Source organism: Trachemys scripta, chromosome 7 (genome assembly GCF_013100865.1).
Source record: "Trachemys scripta elegans isolate TJP31775 chromosome 7, CAS_Tse_1.0, whole genome shotgun sequence".
Taxonomy (NCBI): domain Eukaryota; kingdom Metazoa; phylum Chordata; order Testudines; family Emydidae; genus Trachemys; species Trachemys scripta.
In genome coordinates, this window is record NC_048304.1 from 10,969,505 (window position 1) to 10,988,896 (window position 19,392).

The following is a 19,392-nucleotide window of genomic DNA, read 5'->3' on the forward strand; positions in this document are numbered from 1 at the left end:
CCTTCAAACAGGTAATATGCTTGTGTGTGAGAGCTCAGTGTGAAAAAGATAATTAGAATAATCCTTTCTAAAACTAATTGCCCAATAAAATAAAGCAACTTGCCAGTTTCTGTAGTTAATTTTTAAGGTATTTTTCAAACATTTTGATTGACAGCCTCTGTCTTACCATCCAATGCTGCTCTCAGCCAGTGAAATAGGAAGATTATGTCTGGCTTTTGTTCAAACAGCTGGAGTTTTATACTATTATTTTCCAGTGCTATGAATGTGGTTGCACTTAATATGCCTACTTGACAAATATTTTACTATATTACAATATCAAGCTGGTAAAGGAACTACTATTTTTTCATAAAAGGAGGAAAAATCCTAGTTTAGTCAGACCATAGATTTGCTATAATATCCTCACTGACATACCACAAACCACATCCAACCAGATAAGTAAGCTTTATTAATTCAAAGAAAAATGTTTATGTGGTAAGAATGATGTATTTAATGCTTCTTCAGAGTGTCAGTCCAGTTCATGCGAGCAAGAGAAAGCACCTGATCTGTTCTGGCTTACTTATCAGATTGAGACATCTTACCGAAGTATTTGTTTCACTTTCTCTATATCGCTTCACTTTCTCTTTCTGTTCCACCGAATGGATATTACAGTTTGCTCCACAGTGGTGACAATGATATCAAAACTTTAACAGATATCTATGTAGTCCAAAAATATCTCACTTACAATAAGCTTAGCCTGCAAATGTAAACTGCACTTCCTAAAAGATCCATTTTAAATAATTCTGTAGTCAGTTTTGGAAGTTACAACATGTAATTAATTAAAATAACTACATACAGCAAGAGGAAATTTAAAACATTCAATAGATCTATAGTTATGAATGAGCAGAACATAACATACAGTACAGTAATAATGCTATTTTAACCACCAACACTACAGTTCTTGAAATTCACCCTACCTCGAGCCAGCACAAAGTTGCACTCAGTTTCCTGATATTCCATGATGACTCGACCTGATTTTTGGGGGGTGGGAAGGAAGAGAAATAGAATAAAACAAATATTATTTAATTCAACATTCAAAATTGCTGGCAAACTATTTTCAAATAATATTCTGCCAGTAGTAATTTAAATGTTTAAAATTGCAAAGGTTAAGAATATTTATGAATATGAAATAGTAACATTGTGTATTTAAATGACTGGGAATATCTAGCTTATGCATAAAGCCTTTAAAACACAACAGCAATCAGAGAAAAACTGCATTTTAGTAGAATTCTCTCTCTTAATAAACACACTTTCCTCCAAGCAACAGCACCTTGAATGTCTGCCCAATGAATCAACACAGCTCAAATTGAAATGCCTCTTTTTCCTGAAAACTGTTCAAGGTTTTTGGCTTCCAAAGGGGGACCTAAGTCCAGCAGTACATGTACAGTGTTGTTCTTTTTAAAGTGTGGCAGATTCATGTATCGGGGGGTAGCCGTGTTAGTCTGTATCTACAAAAACAACAAGGAGTCTGGTGGGCACCTTAAAGACTAACAGATTTATTTGGGCATAAGCTTTCGTGGGTAAAAACCTCACTTCTTCAGATGCACAGAGTGAAAGTTACAGATGCAGGCATTATATACTGACACATGGAGAGAAGGGAGTTATTTCGCAAGTGGAGAACCAGTGTTGACAGGGCCAATTCAATCAGGGTGGATGTAGTCCACTCCCAATAATAGATGAGGAAGTTGCTACAAGGATACACCAACCCAGGAACCAATCCCTGTAGCAAACCTCGCTGCCTACTCTGTCCCCATATCTACTCTGGAGACACCATCAGAGGTAGGGTTACCATTCGCCCGGATTCCCCCAGACATGTCCGACTTTTTGAGCTAAAAATAGCATCCAGGGGGAATTTGTTCCCCCCCATGCAGAGCGCGCACGGCTAACAGGGCAGCCGGCCAGATGGTGCCACTTACATGGGGCTTGACAGCCAGAGAGAGCCCCTCCTCCTCTCCCCTGCAGCAGAGATTACTCCCTCCCTCCCTGCATTCGCAGATTGCCTCCGGCAGTCAGGAACTCCTCCCCTGCTCCTCCTCCACTGCTGCCCAGCGTGCCAGGACGAATGGCTCAGGCCGTTCCTGAGCAAGTTCACAGAGACATTAGGTGAAGGCCAACAACAAGGGAGCCAGGGGGTCGGAGAAGGGGCAGGGAGGTTCTGGAGGGGGCAGTCAAGAGACGGGGGGGAGGGGTCGGATGCTCGGGGGGGGCTTTCTGGGGGTGGGGGTGTGGCTAAGGTTTTGGGCAGTCAGGGTACACGTAGGGGGTAGGGTCCTGGGGGGGGGGTGGTGGGGGGGGGGGAGTGGGAGGGGCGGGGCTAGGGCAGGACGGGGGCGGGGCTCCTCCCATCCTCTTTTTTGCTTGCTGAAATATGGTAACCCTAATCAGAGGACCCAACCACATCAGCCACACCATCAAGGGCTCATTCACCTGCACATCTACTAATGTTATATATGCCATCATGTGCCAGCAATGCCCCTCTGCCATGTACATTGGCCAAACCGGACAGTCCCTCCGCAAAAGAATAAATGGACACAAATCAGACATCAGGAATGGTAACATACAATAGCCAGTAAGTGAACACTTCCATCTCCCTGGTCATTCTATTACAGATTTAAAAGTCACCATCGTTGAACAAAAAAACTTCAGAAACAGACTTCAAAGAGAAACAACAGAACTAAAATTCATTTGCCAATTTAACACCATTAATCTGGGCTTGAATAGGGACAGGGAGTGGCTGGCTCATTACAGAAGCAGCTTTTCCTCTCTTGGAATTGACACCTCCTCATCTATTATTGGGAGTGGACTACATCCACCCTGATTGAATTGGCCCTGTCAACACTGGTTCTCCACCTGTGAAGTAACTCCCTGCTCTCCATGTGTCAGTATATAATGCCTGCATCTGTAACTTTCACTCTGTGCATCTGAAGAAGTGAGGTTTTTACCCATGAAAGCTTATGCCCAAATAAATCTGTTAGTCTTTAAGGCAGATTCATGGGATTTGTAAGGTAGTATGCTCTAGTGGAATGAGAACGGCTAGGAGCCAGGAATTCCTGAATTATAATCCTAGCTCTGATGCAGATTTGATTTGTGATCTTGGACAAATCATTTAACTTTTGCATGTCTCTGTTTCCCCATTTAAAAAATTAGCACAACAATATTTATTCCCTTACCTAACAGGGCTATTGTAAGGATAAATTAGTGTGTGTGTGTACAGCACACTGAAAATATGAAGTGCTATATTAGTACTAAGTATTATTATTATTATACCATTGATCTGTACAGACCTGCAAAGTTCTGCACACAATTCTAATGTCTATCCTTAAGGATTCACTCCAATCAGGAGAGCAGGATTGTTTATCTGTTCCACTCTGGTAGCAAAAAAAATGTGAAGGAACATCTCTCAGAGAATATCAACAGTGGTCTGCAGGGCACTTTCCTGGCCAAAGTACAGCTCTATGCTGTCCCCTCTCTCAATCTGTGCCATTGGGGGGGAAGGGAGGAGAGAGTTCACCAAGGCTGTTTTGGGAAATGGAGGAGAACATAGCTAAAGAACACAGTGCTCTGGCTGTTCTGTTTCCTATGTCCCACCAGAGGCTATGGGAAACAGAATGTAAGTAAGGAGAGACTTATGATTACTCTTACGCAGGGAAAGGGCAAGCCTAGAATACCAGGGGTGCAAAGGTAGTTCAAAGCGACCTTTCTCCCTCCCCACAACCAGTGGTGAGCTAGGGGAAAGGGAGTACTCAGAATTGGGGCCAAAGTTTTCTGTGGCTACTTTGAAGGCATCAAAAGTTTTGCTTTAGTTTACTGACTGTTTCCCATAACTACTACCTGTGCTCTAAGAGGCATTTAAAAATAAAAAAAACAGTTGTTTTAAAGCTTCAAAGCTATGGAATTCCCTGAACAGAAGCAATTCAACATAGCAGCTTCTGTGGAACTCCAGAACCCTGTCCTTCATCCTACACACCCACCAATGACATTTTACATAACCAAACAAACACTGTTGTTACAAACAATTCTAGCTATTATAAAACTACCCAGAAAAAAAACCCAGTATTAAACAGCTGTTTTTTGATGTAGTCCCTATCTGGATAATCAAGTCATAGCATAGCAGTGACCTATGAAATAACCTGAAGTGATTCAATTTGTTTTTATATCTCCTGCACCACACCCTCTTTCCTTTTCACTCCCACAGCTATGGGATTGCTTCAGACCTGTAGCACCAGCATAAAAATCATTTGGAATGATACCAATTCTAAGCTGCTGCCCAACAGGCTAATCTAGAAATGTAACATTTCAATCCTCACTTTTTAAATTCTGGAACAAAGTCCACTTTAAAAGCCCTGCCTTGTGGGGGACAATGCAATGTCTTGTAGACAGGCAGCTGAGCCACTTCTAAAGTTTCATTAAGGAAAAAAAAATACTTACATTTTTGTCTCCTTCAGTAATACAAATTTCATAGCAGTATGCCAGAAGGATATCAATTAAACTGAAATACACTTGATGACGGGTTCTTTTATCTAGCAGGTAAGATTTATTTGTGAATTTTCTCAGCTGCTCTCTCTCTTCTTCTGACAAGGAGACTAAAAAAAGTAAAAGGACAACAGATTACAAGTTAAAAACCAAAAGGTTCCTTTTACGAAGTATTCTTCTTCCACAAACCCATGAAAGCAAACTGGTTACCAATCACATATTTAAAACATTACATATCTCTGAGAGAAAAAGCCTAAATCATTCTTACTTTGATTATTTTCAATCTTGTATTGAACACTTATTAACTTAGGGCTTACCTACACGGGGAAGGTAGTGTGCAGTAAGCCAGAGTGTGAATTTAAAGCACAATGGTAGCTACTCCGCACTAACTCCCTCTGTGGACACTCTTACTGTGCACTAAGAGTGCCCTCAGGTGGTTTAACTTAATACACTTCCAAAAGGCATTAAGCTAATGAGCACAAAGGCTCTGTCAGTGCACACTAAAGTGCCCACACAGGGAGTTGTGTGGCATAACTTGTGCATACCAGCTACTGTGGGCTTTCTCCCCATGTAGACAAGCACATAGGCTCTTAGAATTGCCAACACCCCAATCATGCAAGTTACTCTGTTTAGGCAAACCCTTGTACCCATGTTAGAACCCTTCTGAAAATACCAGGCTCAGTGAGGTTGCAGGGGTATCCTGTATAGTGTTCTATGCAAAATCAGAGCCAAAGACAGTGACTGAAAATTTCTCAAGTTCTTACCAAGGAACCTAGATATTAGCATTCCCAGAGCAGTGGCAGGATAAAGAAATGATAAGAGAAAGAAAGAAACCAAGAGTAATTCTGTCACTCTGAACCCAGTCAAGTTTGATTTTAGACCTGGATAAGGTTTAGGAGCTGTGCTGGTTGTATTGGCTGACAATCTCCTCCCAGTGTTGAATGAAGATCAAGAGTGAAATCCGGTCCCCACTGAAGCCTATTTCGCCATTCATTGAGCCTGTCACCCCCCGTGTTCATACTAATTTTTTTTCTGTCAGTTGCTTTTGATACTGGTGCTCTCAGGGAGTCTGCAGACCTTCACGGGAACAGATGGGATTGGCTCTAGAACAGCTATTCTCCTTTCTTTTTTACATTACCCAGAGGGGAGGACTGGGCAATTGCCCTTCTGAATGGAGGATTTTCTGACGCAGGGTTCGATTTTCTCTCTTCCTGTTCACTATGGGGGCTGTGAGGAGGGTTTAATGGGGAGGCATAGTATACCTGCCTTCAGCATGCTGTCAACACCCTGCTCGCTTTTCAAATCACTGGAGATATCTGAAACAACTGAAAAATTCACCCAGAACCAGAGCCCACGGAGATTGGAATTAGATAAGGGCTAGATGGTAGAGACTAAACTGAGGTAAGAGTGAGTTATTGGAGTTAATTAATGGTAAGCATGCAGGAAAACCGAAGTTATTACATACTGCGAAAAGTACCCCAAAACTGAACACAATTACATTAACGCCTTCGAACGAGGGAGCAAGCCTGCCATCTGCGACTCAGGTTCACAATTTGAGTGCCTTTTTTGTTCTCCAGCTGCCAGGTATCAGCAGCTGCCAAGCTCTCTTTCCATCACTTGTAATTGTCAAGAAGATCACGGCCTTTTCTTTCAGATACAGACATCACCAAAGCCAACTGTCTCTTTACAGTTTATGGCTGGATTACACCAATGTGCTTCACATGAGGCTGTATCTTTAACCCATTCAGAATTTGTAACTGGTAGAGAATGAGGCTGCCTGCTTACTATATTATCAGTAGGGAATACATTACACTCATACTCCGTGATCTGCATGATCTGCCATTTTAGCTGTTGATTTTGAGTTAAAAGAACTACGGTAAATTGTTTCAGTCTCAGCTATTTGAGGGGTCATGTTATTCCTTATGTATTAATGTTGCAGTTGCAACTTCCTGAGACACTCAAGCTTACAGCCATTAGGTTTAAACAAAAAATGTTCTGGTGGCAAGGTGCTGTCTGGAATTTTGGAAGCGACTTCCTCCTTTGCTCTGACACCATTCAGATCTGATTATCTTCAATATATGCTACTTTCTCATACTTTTCCACAATGCAGAAAAAGAAGCTAATCTGTGTTGCAGGAAGCAGGAGAAGCCTATTTCAATGGGTTGGGAGGTCCTTTTATGATCATTTTAACTGAGTTTTGATTGTATGTAGAATTATTAGTCTGCAGCTAGTGCACTGTTACAGGCACTTTGATAAATAGGAATAAATACAACATATACACTGTTCAGTTTTAGTCCAAGAACAGATATGAATAAACCCATTTGCTGCCCTACTAGGATTCTTAAAGTGTCAAGTAAAAATCATGTGTTCGGATTAGATGCTGGGAGCAGAAGACTAAGAACATGTCTGGGTCCTGCAGATAGATGAAACCCAATATAATTTAGTACTTGATATATGATGTTAGCCATCCATCATATCAGTAAAAGATTTTTGCTGTTAGATTTTCCAGGAAAAAAATTTCTATCTGTGCCACTATAGGCAATTTTGGATTCAATCTCTAGTGTACACACAGAAAATTAGTCCCACATATAAAATAACACAAGTGAAAATTGTCTGCTAATTTCTGCTCTCACGAGACTTGTTTTTTAAAGGAACCCAAAGATAGTGTGTTATAATATGTCTGATCACTGCTTAAATGCAATGCAAAAGAACTCTGAAATTATCCTTAAACTACTGAAGAGATAAATGACTGACCACAAATGATCCTTGTGCAAACCTCAGGCTACATCAACCAGGAATCTCTTGTAAGTCAAATTAAGAAGCCACGGAACCTGATCTAAAAATTTTCATTAAGACTATCTAGAAACTTTATGTCAGTGTTTGAGTGGTGGTGCTGGTGGTGGTGTGGCAGTGTTGTTTAGCATTTCAGTTACCTAATCTAGAAAACATTAAGTACATTTCCTTAGAATTATTAGAGTATTTCTCATAGTTACATTGCGTAAACAAATTTCTCTTTTATGCATAAACCCCTTCTCTTTAACACAACCATGTCACATTCCTCCAACAAATCCAGTAAATCCAGGAAATGTGTGTTTACACTGGAATATTGCTCACAGTTTTTATACAATCCACATCCTCATGGTTACAATCTTCTCCATAAGACATGCAGTCTCCTTTATCCCAGGAGCTTGGCACAAGAGTTTATCCAAACATACCATAAAATGTTACAAACGTAATGGACACCAAAGGCTCCAGCACATACACACACACTCTCTTAAAGCATCAGACTGCAAATGGAAAAAAAAAATTGTACATGCTTCTTTTTGAAAATCTTCGCTGTCTCTATCTGCTTCATAAGCATTACATGCTTTGATTTTAGTTCTTAGCAAACGTCTTTGTGAACTAAACATTTCTTAGGAATGAAGCCAACTTATTTCTAAATTCCAAGAAAGTCAAGCTTGTGTCATATCTTGAGAAAGTTGATCTCCTTCTGTTGCCATGGTTTAGTGAGAAATTACAATTTAGCAAGAATGATGGTAATTCAACCTTTATTCTCCATCAGTACAGAATGATTTAGCATCTATTCCTTATATCTAGATTCCAAAACTTACAAAGAGATCTGCTTATAAACTCTTATTGACTTTTTCAGTGAATTATCTGGTTCATTTACACTAACTTATCTATAAGCCCACATGTGCAATGTTTTAATACATTTGAAATAAATTGATTTCTGAAAGAACATGAAAACATTTACATTTTGCTACGCTAGGGTGGGCTCTAATGTGATATCAGAAGCTGTTGCATCAGGGTGTCCACACTTACAGTAACATCAAATTGGAAACAAGTCACTTTCAAATTTCAACTAGCTTCCAATAGAGAAACCTCAGTAAAATCTATTGCATAATCATGTATAAATGGAAATTCCACCCTATAGAGGCCAACATAAAAGAGCACAAACTATGTCAAAATGGAAGACGGAAAAGATGAAAGCATAAGAGGGAATTTAAGGATACGTCTACATGGCTTGCAGCAGCAAGTCTCGGAGCCTTGGTCAACACGCTCGAGCTGCTACGCTTACAACAGCTGTGAAGATGTTGGAGTACAAGCTCCAGCCCAAGCTGCAAACCCACCCCCCTCTTAGGATTCACAGCCTGAGCTGCAACATCTACACAGCTATTGTTAGCATGGTAACCCAAGTCCAAGTCTATGGTCCTGGATTCTGACACTCGCTGCTGCAGTCTGCCACAAACTGTGTAGATGTATCCTAAGGGCAAATAACTAATCTTATCTTTTCAAGTCTTTGGTTAAATACATCTGTGACCATCAGGGTCCAGACACACAGAGGGAGACCAGAGGGTCTGAACCCCAAAGAATAAGCAACTGAATCAACTGATTATATACAATATTATTGTACTACAAAAGCGTATTGAGTAAGGTCTTTTATGAATGCTGGTGAAATGTTGGTCATGAATATTATTGTGTGACGAAAGTACGGGTTGTGCATAAAGAGTTATGTACGTGTGTTGGAAATATGTTCTTAAAATGGGTTTTGGAGACAGTGCATAAGTCAAGCCTGCCCTACGCAAAGCAATGTGGATTTACCTGTCTGACTGGCTTGATTACAGGCAAAGGACAATGAAAGTACATTTACATATAAGGTAAACAAAAGAATCAAGCTAATAAGTGTCAGTGGAAACAGCACTGTGGGCATATTGGGAGACAGAGTCCACACTCCCCAGGAAGTCTTCCTGGCTCTGTAGGCAGAAACAATGGAGTTTGGGAAACATAAGGGGAGAAAAAAGGCATTCTAGTTATCTGTCACTTAGGGAACAAAGGGGACAGCACCCTCTGATTCTATGAACATTGGCTCCTCTGGCCTTGAGGGATAGAGATGCTAGTAATTTGATGCAAGAAAGAAAATCACTTCGGCAACAATTGTAACTTGCTAAAATTAAGTTTTAGTCTCTAAAAAGTGTTTTGTTTGCAACATGTGTCTTTCTCTTGTTTAGTATCACTTAAACCTGTGTTCTTTATTAATAAACATTCTTAGTTTTACTATAAACCATTTCAGTGCTGTTATATTGAAGTAAACAGTAAGTCTTCAGCTAGCCTAACAGGCTGGTGTGTGTACTGTCTCTCCCGAGGAGCAAACTTAATTTCTGAGAGTGCCCAGTGAGAGGGACTGGACAGTTGCAGAGCGAAATCTCTGGGGAACTCAGGAATGGGTTCACCGAGTGCTACTTGCAAGTCAAGGTTAAGACTGGCAAAGTCTCGAGGTGTTTGTTGATGAGGTGGACAGACTAGTGTGCTAGGAAGCTGATACAGTCTAATCTTCATCAAAGCTCATTCTTGCTAAGGTGGAAGGGTAAGACAGTGGCTTATGGTTCTGGGCTGGGTTCTGAGGAGCGCATCAGTGGCATAGTCAATTGTAGGATTTACATGCTGCTTGACTGAAGTTCACACTTCAAGAACTGGTAAATTAGATTTTTAAGTGATTCAGAGTGAGAAGGCTGGGAACAGTAAGATAAGGCTACAGTTAGTTGTTTTCTGTTTATTTTGGATAAATGAAATAGAACAAAGGAAAGCATAAGGTAAACAGAACAGCAGCAAGGGCAGGATGAAAAAAGAAACTTATGCCAAATACACCAGAAAGCAATTAGAAGAGCTGTTCTCTGCAGGTAAAAGGTCGGAGTATGACAGCCTCCATGGAGTGCACCCGGCTCCCCAAAGCATATCTGCAGTTCCAGAGCTTACAGTGATGGGAGGAGACAGACCCTCCAGCTTATAATGGAGCCCAGGATGTATATAGCTAGAGAGAGAAAAACTGCAACTGGAAACTTTTCAGATCAAACTACAGCAAGAAGAGAAAGAGAAGCAATGCCAACACGAACTCAATATATGGGAACTAAAAACAGAAAATCCTCAAGCAGTAATCGATCTTCCCCAAAAAACACCCAGTTGGGGGACACTGAGCCCTGTCTACAAATAGATACAGTGTATTAAATAATATTTCACTACTGTAAAGAGACTGTGTGAATTACATAAAATTCCAGAAGACATGGACGTCTCCCTGCTAGCGGCAAGGCTCTTCGGTAAAGCGTTAAGTGTATTTAATTAAATGGAAACCAGTGAATCGTAAAAGGCTGTATTGCAAATATTTCAATGTACCCCCAAAATGTATACGTTAAGGTTTAGAATGATGAGTCACAGAGAATATGTATATAAGGTATGTGATTCAATGAGAAAACGGGCAAAGGGGAAAGGGACTGAGAATTATGACCATTTATTTGACCTCTTTGCACAAGACGATTTCCTGAGCATATGCTCTAAGGAGATCAGAGAAGCCATTTGGGATCAATCCCCGAGTTCTGAACAGGAAGCAGCAGATCTGGCTGATTCCTATGTACAATCAGAGCATCACAATATCAGAGTCTGAAAGTCTACAGAAGATTGCTACCAGGCAATAAGAGAGCTATTAAGGAGAATGATATGTCAGAGAAGCTAAATAATTCCTCAGAAGCATCTGGCACTGCCCACTGTCATACACAGGTAATTGGATTAGATGGACCACAGGTCAGTTCTGGTCTGCCCTGGTAATTCTATACTCCTAAAGTTGCACTACCTATCTCAGTGGGAAAAAGTAACAAATGGCAAATGTAAGCTGACTTTTTAAAAAGTTTACCACTAACAAAAATTAATTGGAGTCTGTATCTGAAACCTGCATTTTAGGAGGCATAAGTAAGTGTGTGTGTGCAATGAATACTACATCTCTTACTGTTTATGTGAAAAGCAACATAAACTATGTAAAAAGGTGATCAAGCTCCCCAAGCCATAACAGTGAGAGGGCATGAAGGATATGAAGAGGTATATGTTTTGAAGGGGACAAGAGTATCTTATGAAGTATATTCAACTGGAACTAATATATACAGAGAAAATTTAAGTTCACTAGAGGTTGGCAAAGAAGATGTGCAACAATTCCCCAAGGGTACAGTGGTGAGACAGTCATTAATTTAGCTGATACAAAGTGCCAGGTGTTCTTAATAAAATTTCTCCCCGGAGAAAATATTTTTCTTCTAGTTGACAAATAAAGATCTTTCCATTTATCAAGGACTTTGAATTATAAATTACCCAGGCCTGAGACTGCTCATTAACATACAAAAACACCTAGCTAGTAATTCATATTCTCTTTCTACTTTTTAAAAATTTCTGCATAATTTAAGTTTAGCAGAATAAATGCATAACTACATTTTCTGCCACTTTAAATGTGTGCTATGCATGCTTGTATGTTACCAATGTGTTTTGTCTAACAATATTTTCATAGTATTTAAGGTTAATCTCTTGCAAAGTAGCATCAGCTATCACCTACTGTGTTCCAAATACACAAATTCTTAAACTTGATTTAAAATATTTTACATATTAGTCAGTGCCCAAATTATGTCTCTTATTGCTACAATTTAACTACATGAGCATTTTTCACAAGTTCAAAATGTAAGAGACAGAACAGAAATAAAGGTTATCATGGCAAACTCAAAACAAGACAAATATTACAAGAGATTATCAGGCACCTATTATAAAGCAACTTGATCATTTCCTTAAAAAAAAGTTGTTTAAATTAAACTTTAAAAAAAACCACCCTTTCCTCAATGGTAACATGTATTGGAACCAGCAAGGACATAGGTCTGCACAGATAGGGTTTGTTTTTTTTTGTTTGGTTGGTTTTTGTTTTTGTTTTTTTGGGGGGGTGGAGTGGCTGCACATTGTCAGGAACATATATGAATGTTTCAAATTGCTTCTTAATATTAGAGTCAGTATAGTTTAACATCCTTTCAAGGGAGGGAATAATTATCAAACAGTCAGAGTGTTTCACTGTAAATTCTATTTCCAGTGTTGCCAATGACTTTATGACACTGAGCAAACTGCTTAACCTTCTTGGTGTCAGTCTACCCAGCTGTAAAATGGCTACAATACCTACCTCACAGAGCAGTAGTGACACTTATGAATTAATGCTCCTAAATCTTTTGTAGGTTCTTAGATAAAAGATGCTATATAAATGCAGGGTGTTGTTAATAATCCTAACTAGTGGCCTGATTCTGTGGGTGCAGAACACTTCCTCAGGAGTTGTTCTTCACCTTGCAGGACTGGTCACTGTATTTTATAAACAAATTTAAAAACATTTCCATTCTACCTTTGTAAAACTTGGACATGAAATTTTCACTTATCTCCCATTGAGATGTTACAGCGTTCATTGTATTTGTAGTGTCAGTAACACCAGTGATCCATGGGGTAAAGTTAGCAAGGTTTTATGCACTAGTGAACACATTTCTATGGTTTTCAAAATTCTATGATATTATACAGCAACATGCATTATTATTATTATTGTGATTTCAATTGTGCTCAGACACTCCACTCAGGATCCTGGACCCACAAGTGCTAGATGCTGTACAACAGACAATAAGAAAGTCTCTGCCCTCTGGATATTCAACAACACATTGTATTGGAAACCTAAAAAATACAAAGTGCATTGAGTTAAACATCTTTGCTCATCTCCAGCCTCTCTAAATGCTGCGGTCAAGCTCATCTTCCTTGCCCATCGCTCCAAACACATCACTCTCTTTACAGTCCCTTTAATGCCTCCACATCCATTTCAAACTCCTTGTTCTCAATTTCAAGTTTCTGCTAATGCCTCTACCTCTCATTCCAGTGCTAACCAGGCCAATTCAATTAGGGTGGATGTGGCCCATTCCCAACAGTTGACAAGAAGGGGTGGATATCAACAGAGGGAAAATTATTTTGTAGTGACCAAGCCACTCCCAGTCTTTATTCAGACCTAATTTGATGGTGTCAAGTTTGCAAATTAATTCCAGTTCTGCAGTTTCTTGTTGGAGTCTGTTTTTGAAGTATTTTTTGTTGAAGAATGGCAACTTTAAAGTCTGTTGTTGAGTGTCCAGGGAGATTGAAGTGCTCTCCTACTGGTTTTTGAATGTTACAATTCTTGATGTCTGATTTGTGGCCATTTATTCTTTTGCGTAGAGACTGTCCAGTTTGGACAATGTACATGGCAGAGGAGCATTGCTGGCACATGATGGCATATATCACATTGATAGACGTGCAGGTGAACGAGCTGTATTTATTTGGAAATTTACAGGCTTATGGAAAGGTTCAGTCTTTAAAAAGAAAAATTATTGCTGTTCAGACAGACTGGTCACTGGTAAACATAATGGATTACTGTAAATAAAACAAGTGATCCCTGGAGCATGTAAATGCTATATTAAATACATGTGTCAGCCTGAGTCTTTGAAGATTTTTGTATTGCCTAAAAAGGAGGTTTACTGTTCAGCATTTTGAAATAGATTAAAATGAACTTTTAACTAAGCTGAATGTGACTGTTACAAAATGTAAAGCATTTCATCTGGAATCTGTAGAAGCAAGACTCTAATGTGAACCTTAGCAGCAAGAAAGAGAACCTCTCAAAAGCTTCTCCCTCATGGGAACGGCTATGTAATTAGTTAGGTTTTTTTTTTTTTTGGAGGATTATTTGACTTGCCTTAGACATTGTAAGCATGAACAAAAATCTGAGGCTGAGGTGCCTATCCCTGGAATGATACTTTTGCCACACACGCAATGAAGATGAAGTCTAATCTCTAATGTTTCCACTGGCATCGTGCAGCAAAAGCAGTTTTTCAGTGATCTTTATAGCCTGATGACTGCCATTCAGGTGGAGAAGAAAAATCAGGAAGAAAACAATGAGCTGGAGATGCAATGATTGCAAACAAACAAAAATATAAGGGACAAAAAAGAAAAAAACACTTAGGACAATGAAACAGCAAATTAGAGGACAACAAAAAATACAGTGTGCATAAAAGCTGGAGGAAGAGAGAGAAAAGGTTAATTAAAAGTAGATTCAAGGTAAGAACAGAAAACAGCTAAAGGCATTAAATGCTAATGAGACTAGCTGATCCAAAAAAAAAAAAAAAATCTTATAATGAAACATTAAGAGAACTGAAGAGATAAAAAACAAAACAAGGGAAAATAAGCAAGGAAGAAAGTAAGAGCAGTAATCAAATCAATAAAATCTTCAGTGAATTGTAATACCATGCAAAAAGATATCTGTAGTTGTACTTACTCCTCCCAGTCAAAAACAAAAGTAATCAAATGTTTTGCTCTAAGAAACTATTTATGATTAAAAAAATTCTCAAGACAAATTAGTAAAAGCAGTAACAACAATCATTGAGTTGCTTTTTAGTTCAACATTTTCAATAGGAAAGTAAATTAAATATCATACTGACTTGTGTCATCTTCCCACGAACTTCTACTAGCTTACACAGCATTTTACAATCCTTTGTTCATTAAAAGATTTTCTTTTTTACAAATGCAATATACTTTCCAATTATGTCCGTTTTCACCCATTCTCCCAGCAATGTCCTGCCATCAGCCAATCAGCTGCCAAGTTCCTTCCAGGTCTGCTGAATCCTTGAGAGCACGTTATCCACAAACACAGGTAGGACGGAGGCTGAGCAAGGGCAGTAGTGATGAGACACAGGGCAAGTCTACACTACAAAATTAAATCAGCCTAAGTTACATTGACGTACAGCTACCGCAGTCATTAAATCGCTTTTACATGTCCACATTATGCTCCTTGTTTCAGCAGTGTGCGTCTCCAACTAGCAGTGCTTGCATCAATGCAGAGAGCAGTGCACCATGGGTAGCTACTGTGCAACTCACTACTATTTAGCACAGGGTGTTTTGAGAAGGGTTTGCAATGCCTCACGGGAGCAAACGAGTCACACAGGGGTAACTGGGAATACGGTTTCAATGTCCCATGATGCAGTTTTCTCCATCCCATAATTTTATCTGCATCCGCGAATCTTGCACGCCTCTTTTCAAATGCTCTGCAACCCTGCGTGTTCGCCATCTCTGCAAGAAGCATGGCTCCTACATAGCTCTGCACTATTGTGATGAACGTTGTGAACACAACGTGCCTGATCCTGCAGCATTTCCAGAGCCACAAGAAGAGCCACAAGGAATAGGACGATTCTTTGCAGGCTGGCTTGCTGTGCACCATGAAAAGAAACAATTCAAGGTTGTTGTTGGCAGTCAAAGAGCAGCTGCAAACAATGAAGCTCCAGTTCTGGGCCCAAGAAACAAGCCCTGACTGGTGGGACTGCATCGTTATGCAGGTATGGGATGACAAGCAGTGGCTACAGACAGTGGCATAGCCAGGTTTTAAGAGCAGGGGGAGCAAACATCAAAAAGGCGCCCCTCCCCTTGGCTCCTCCTCTGGCCACGCCCCCCTTGGCTCCTCCTCCGGCTGCTCCGCGCCCGCCCAGCTTCTCTCCCACGCCCTCCCCATCTCATCCCTCCTGCCATTGTCCCTGGCCAGCCCTTCCCCTGCCCCTCTGCTGCCGGTGCCCGGTGCCCGCCGGGACGGGGCTCGCAGCTCGGCAGGCTGAGCAGCAAGTGGCCACCCGCCCGCCCGAGCCCAGCTGCGCTCCTCGCCCCGGCTCCGGCAGCTGGGCTGTTACCGCACTAAGCCCAGCCAAACGGAGCCTTTCCCTCAAGGCTGCTGCCGAGGCGCCCAGCCTCCTTCCCCCTCGCCGCTTCTCCCGCCGGCCCGGCCCCCCTATTGCCGGGCAGCATGCACCCAGCCCAGCCCAGCCCCGCTGCCGCACATGCTCCCCCCGGCCCGGCCCGAGCGCTCCGGACCCGAACGGGCCCAGCAGTATAGCCCGTCCCCGCTTCTCCCACCAGCCGCCGGCTCCCCCTGACCCCCCGACGCCGCGCATGCTCCCCCCGGCCCGAACGCTCCAGACCCGAACGGGCCCAGCAGCGCAGCCCATCCCCGCTCTCTACCTGGCCAACTGGCGTGCTCCTCCGGACATGCCCGCCGCCCCTCCCTTCGGCCCGCCCCCCCCCGGCTCCTCTGGCCATGCCGCCCTTCAGAGAGAAGCAGTCCCCACCCGCTGGCGCCATATAAGGTAACTCCTAAGGCGCCGCTTTTGAAAAATGTCCTGAGGGGAAAGCGGCTGCTTCCCCTGCACCCCACTAGCTATTAAATATTAATATTTTTATTAATATTTATGAACATATTTATTTTTAATACAACAATATCTAGATCAGTTAACAAAAAAAATTATGTCTGTTACCAAATCACATCTCTCATTTGCTTAAATTTGTAGCTCTAAGCTGAGAGAGTATATCACATTTTGGTCCGACAGGGATGTGCATAAAAACAAGTTGCGAAACTTACTAAATACCAAAAAATTAACCAGTGTCTAAATTTGAGGCCCCCTTTGAGCTTGAGCGCAGGCCAAAGGGCTCCCCCTCTGATTGGCCCCTGTCAACACTACAATTGCTCCCATCCTGTACTCGACAACAGGTTGCCACTATCTCGCAAAATAAATCAATGTTTGCCTTCACTCTCTAACCAGCCTCTGGCACAACATCTATTTTTACACTATTGATAGTTACAACAAGAAAGGGATAACACATTGACTACCATCTCTGAAACAACATTTCATCCAGCTGGTATAAGAAAAAACAACTGAAGGAGACTGATATTTTACTGGGTGTGACACATGGTCAGAAAGGGTTAAGCATCCTACAGGATACATGACCCAAATTCAACGTTTAGGGACATATTGGTAGATGATTATTGTGTTTGTGTGTTTACGTAAATACTGTTAGAGATTAACAATGTAATCTAACATTTCCTGTCTATGCTGTATTCTGTTAATTCAGAGATCAAAAGGAGAACATTTAAATGAACTGTAAATATAGTGATATCACTGTATTGATTTCTCTTTGAAGTATATAGCAAATAACCTGCAAATGGGAGAAAACAGGCAATTGTCTTATGTTATTCTGGGTAGCTAATTACAGGTGATGCTTAGGAAATAGGTCTACTTCAGAGTCGGGATATTGCCTATTGTTCAGCTAAAAACTCTGAGCAGTCAAGAGAAGGCCTGGAACTATCAAAAAACTCAGGGGTCCTGATCCTTTTTATCTCAGATCTGCTTGATGCTTTATGCAGGGGAAGCTTAAGTCATAAGACTGAGATCTCCAGTCCCACCTGGATCGCCCTGGATACGAACATTGGACTGAATCTATGAACTTATTCTGAAAGAACTCTTTGAACCTGCAAAGCTCACCATCCCTATGAAATTGATCTCAGAACTGTACTCATGTTTGTGGGTATACTGATCTTTTAACCAATATTCTCTCTTTTCATTTTTAATAAATTTTAGTTTAGTTAATAAGAATTGGTAAGATCTGAAATATTCATTAACTTGACAGGTGATGTGTCCAATCCTTTGGGATTGGTAGAACTTTCTTATACGATGAATAAGATTTTCAGTAATCCTTGACTTGAGAGTCTGTGTGGAAGCCCGAGGCTGGGTTGCTATAAGGGAACTGAGTTTCTGGCTTCTGTGTAACCATTAAGGTATTGTAGAAGCTGTTTTGTGCTGGCTTGGTAAATCTAAGTATTGGAATATCCACCAGCTTTGGGGATTGTCTGCCCCATTCTTTGTAGTTTGCCCTAACTGAGTAACTTCAGCGTGGCTCCCCGGGACCCTGGTCACACTGGGTTGGCCAGATAAGGAGCAAGAACTTTTAACACAGATGCAAGCCCTTGCTTTAGAGGACTTATAGAGAAAATGCTAAATTTAAAAAAAATATTTTGCAGAGAATGGAGATGCGGGTCCATTTTTAAACAACTTTAGGCTGAAAAAAGGTGATTATTTTGGGCTTCTATTACCTCTATAGGTACTTAGTGTGTATAGGTGTAAGTATTAGTATGATCAGGCTAGATCAAATTTCCATTTAGTCACCCATTCAAAGTAAAAAAAGATAGCAAAGTTGATGAAGGTGGGCTAATTACATAAAAAATAAACTTTCACTTTTCAGTTTAAGCTTTCACTGAATTCTGCAAATAAGTGCTCGCTAACACCAAAATGGAATGGTTCTGACTATAAAGCCACTTCATAATGGACTGAGTCATACATCCATTATAAATCACTTACATTTTGCAACATTAATTGGTTTACAAATATAATACAAGTAATAATGCTTTTTAAAATTTTCTTACAAGTGGCACAAATAGAAATGGATTCCTTTTTCAATAAATTTCTGTCAGGAATAATGAGTACTTCCACAGTTAGAAAGAAATGTCCCTTAAAGCCGAAAGTCATAAAATGGAACTTAATGCAGTATTAATATATATATATATATACACACACACACACACACAAAAAAAATCTGATTATATAAGATAACATGGTAAGAGTAAATGTGTATCATCTTGTTTTCTACAAAACAACACAGCATACAAACTATACACACATGAAAGCTTAACACATGTACTCCACAAGCATTGCTTTTCAAGCCATGGAAAGACAGGCTGATAAAGGACAGAAGTAGTTACCTACTCTACAGTAACTGGTTCTTTGAGATGTTGTCAACATGGAACCCACTGTAGGTGTGTCTGCATCTGATGAGCATGAGGTCAGATTTATTTATTTATTTTTAAACAAACACAACAGTGTCTCTTAAGGCTGCAAATACACGCTGTGCCTCCTCATGCTTCTATGTAAGAGCAGTGACCACAAACCCTCCTTCAGTTCCCTTGCAATTCAAAGCCCTTGGTAGCTGAGGATTCTGAAAAGCAGGGAGAGAGGACAGGTTAGGGGATCCACACTGACATCATCATCTTGAAGAACCAAAGATACCATAAGGCAAGTACTGTAACTGTCCTTTCTTCTTCAAGAAAGAGTGGATCCCACTACATGAGTGTAGATCCCATTACAGGTGAGTGGCAAGAATTACCCCTCAGGATGGGAGGAATGAGGAGTTTCAGCTGCATCAGTCAAACCTTGATTGTAATAC

General features: G+C 40.7%; 1 protein-coding gene across 3 annotated transcripts in view; it reads right to left on the minus strand.

Annotated features, from left to right (window-relative positions):
- SHQ1 (SHQ1, H/ACA ribonucleoprotein assembly factor) overlaps positions 1-19,392 on the minus strand; it is a 97,348-nt gene that overhangs the window by 54,143 nt on the left and 23,813 nt on the right. For all 3 annotated transcript variants that reach the window (XR_004646512.1, XM_034776450.1, XM_034776451.1), the window contains exons 8-9: positions 4,465-4,619; positions 954-1,007 (exon numbers count right to left, since the gene is read on the minus strand). Coding sequence is in view for 2 of the 3 variants with exons in the window: in XM_034776450.1 (XP_034632341.1) it covers positions 954-1,007; positions 4,465-4,619 (209 nt within the window). In the remaining variant the exon portion in view is untranslated. The remainder of the gene's footprint in view (positions 1-953; positions 1,008-4,464; positions 4,620-19,392) is intronic.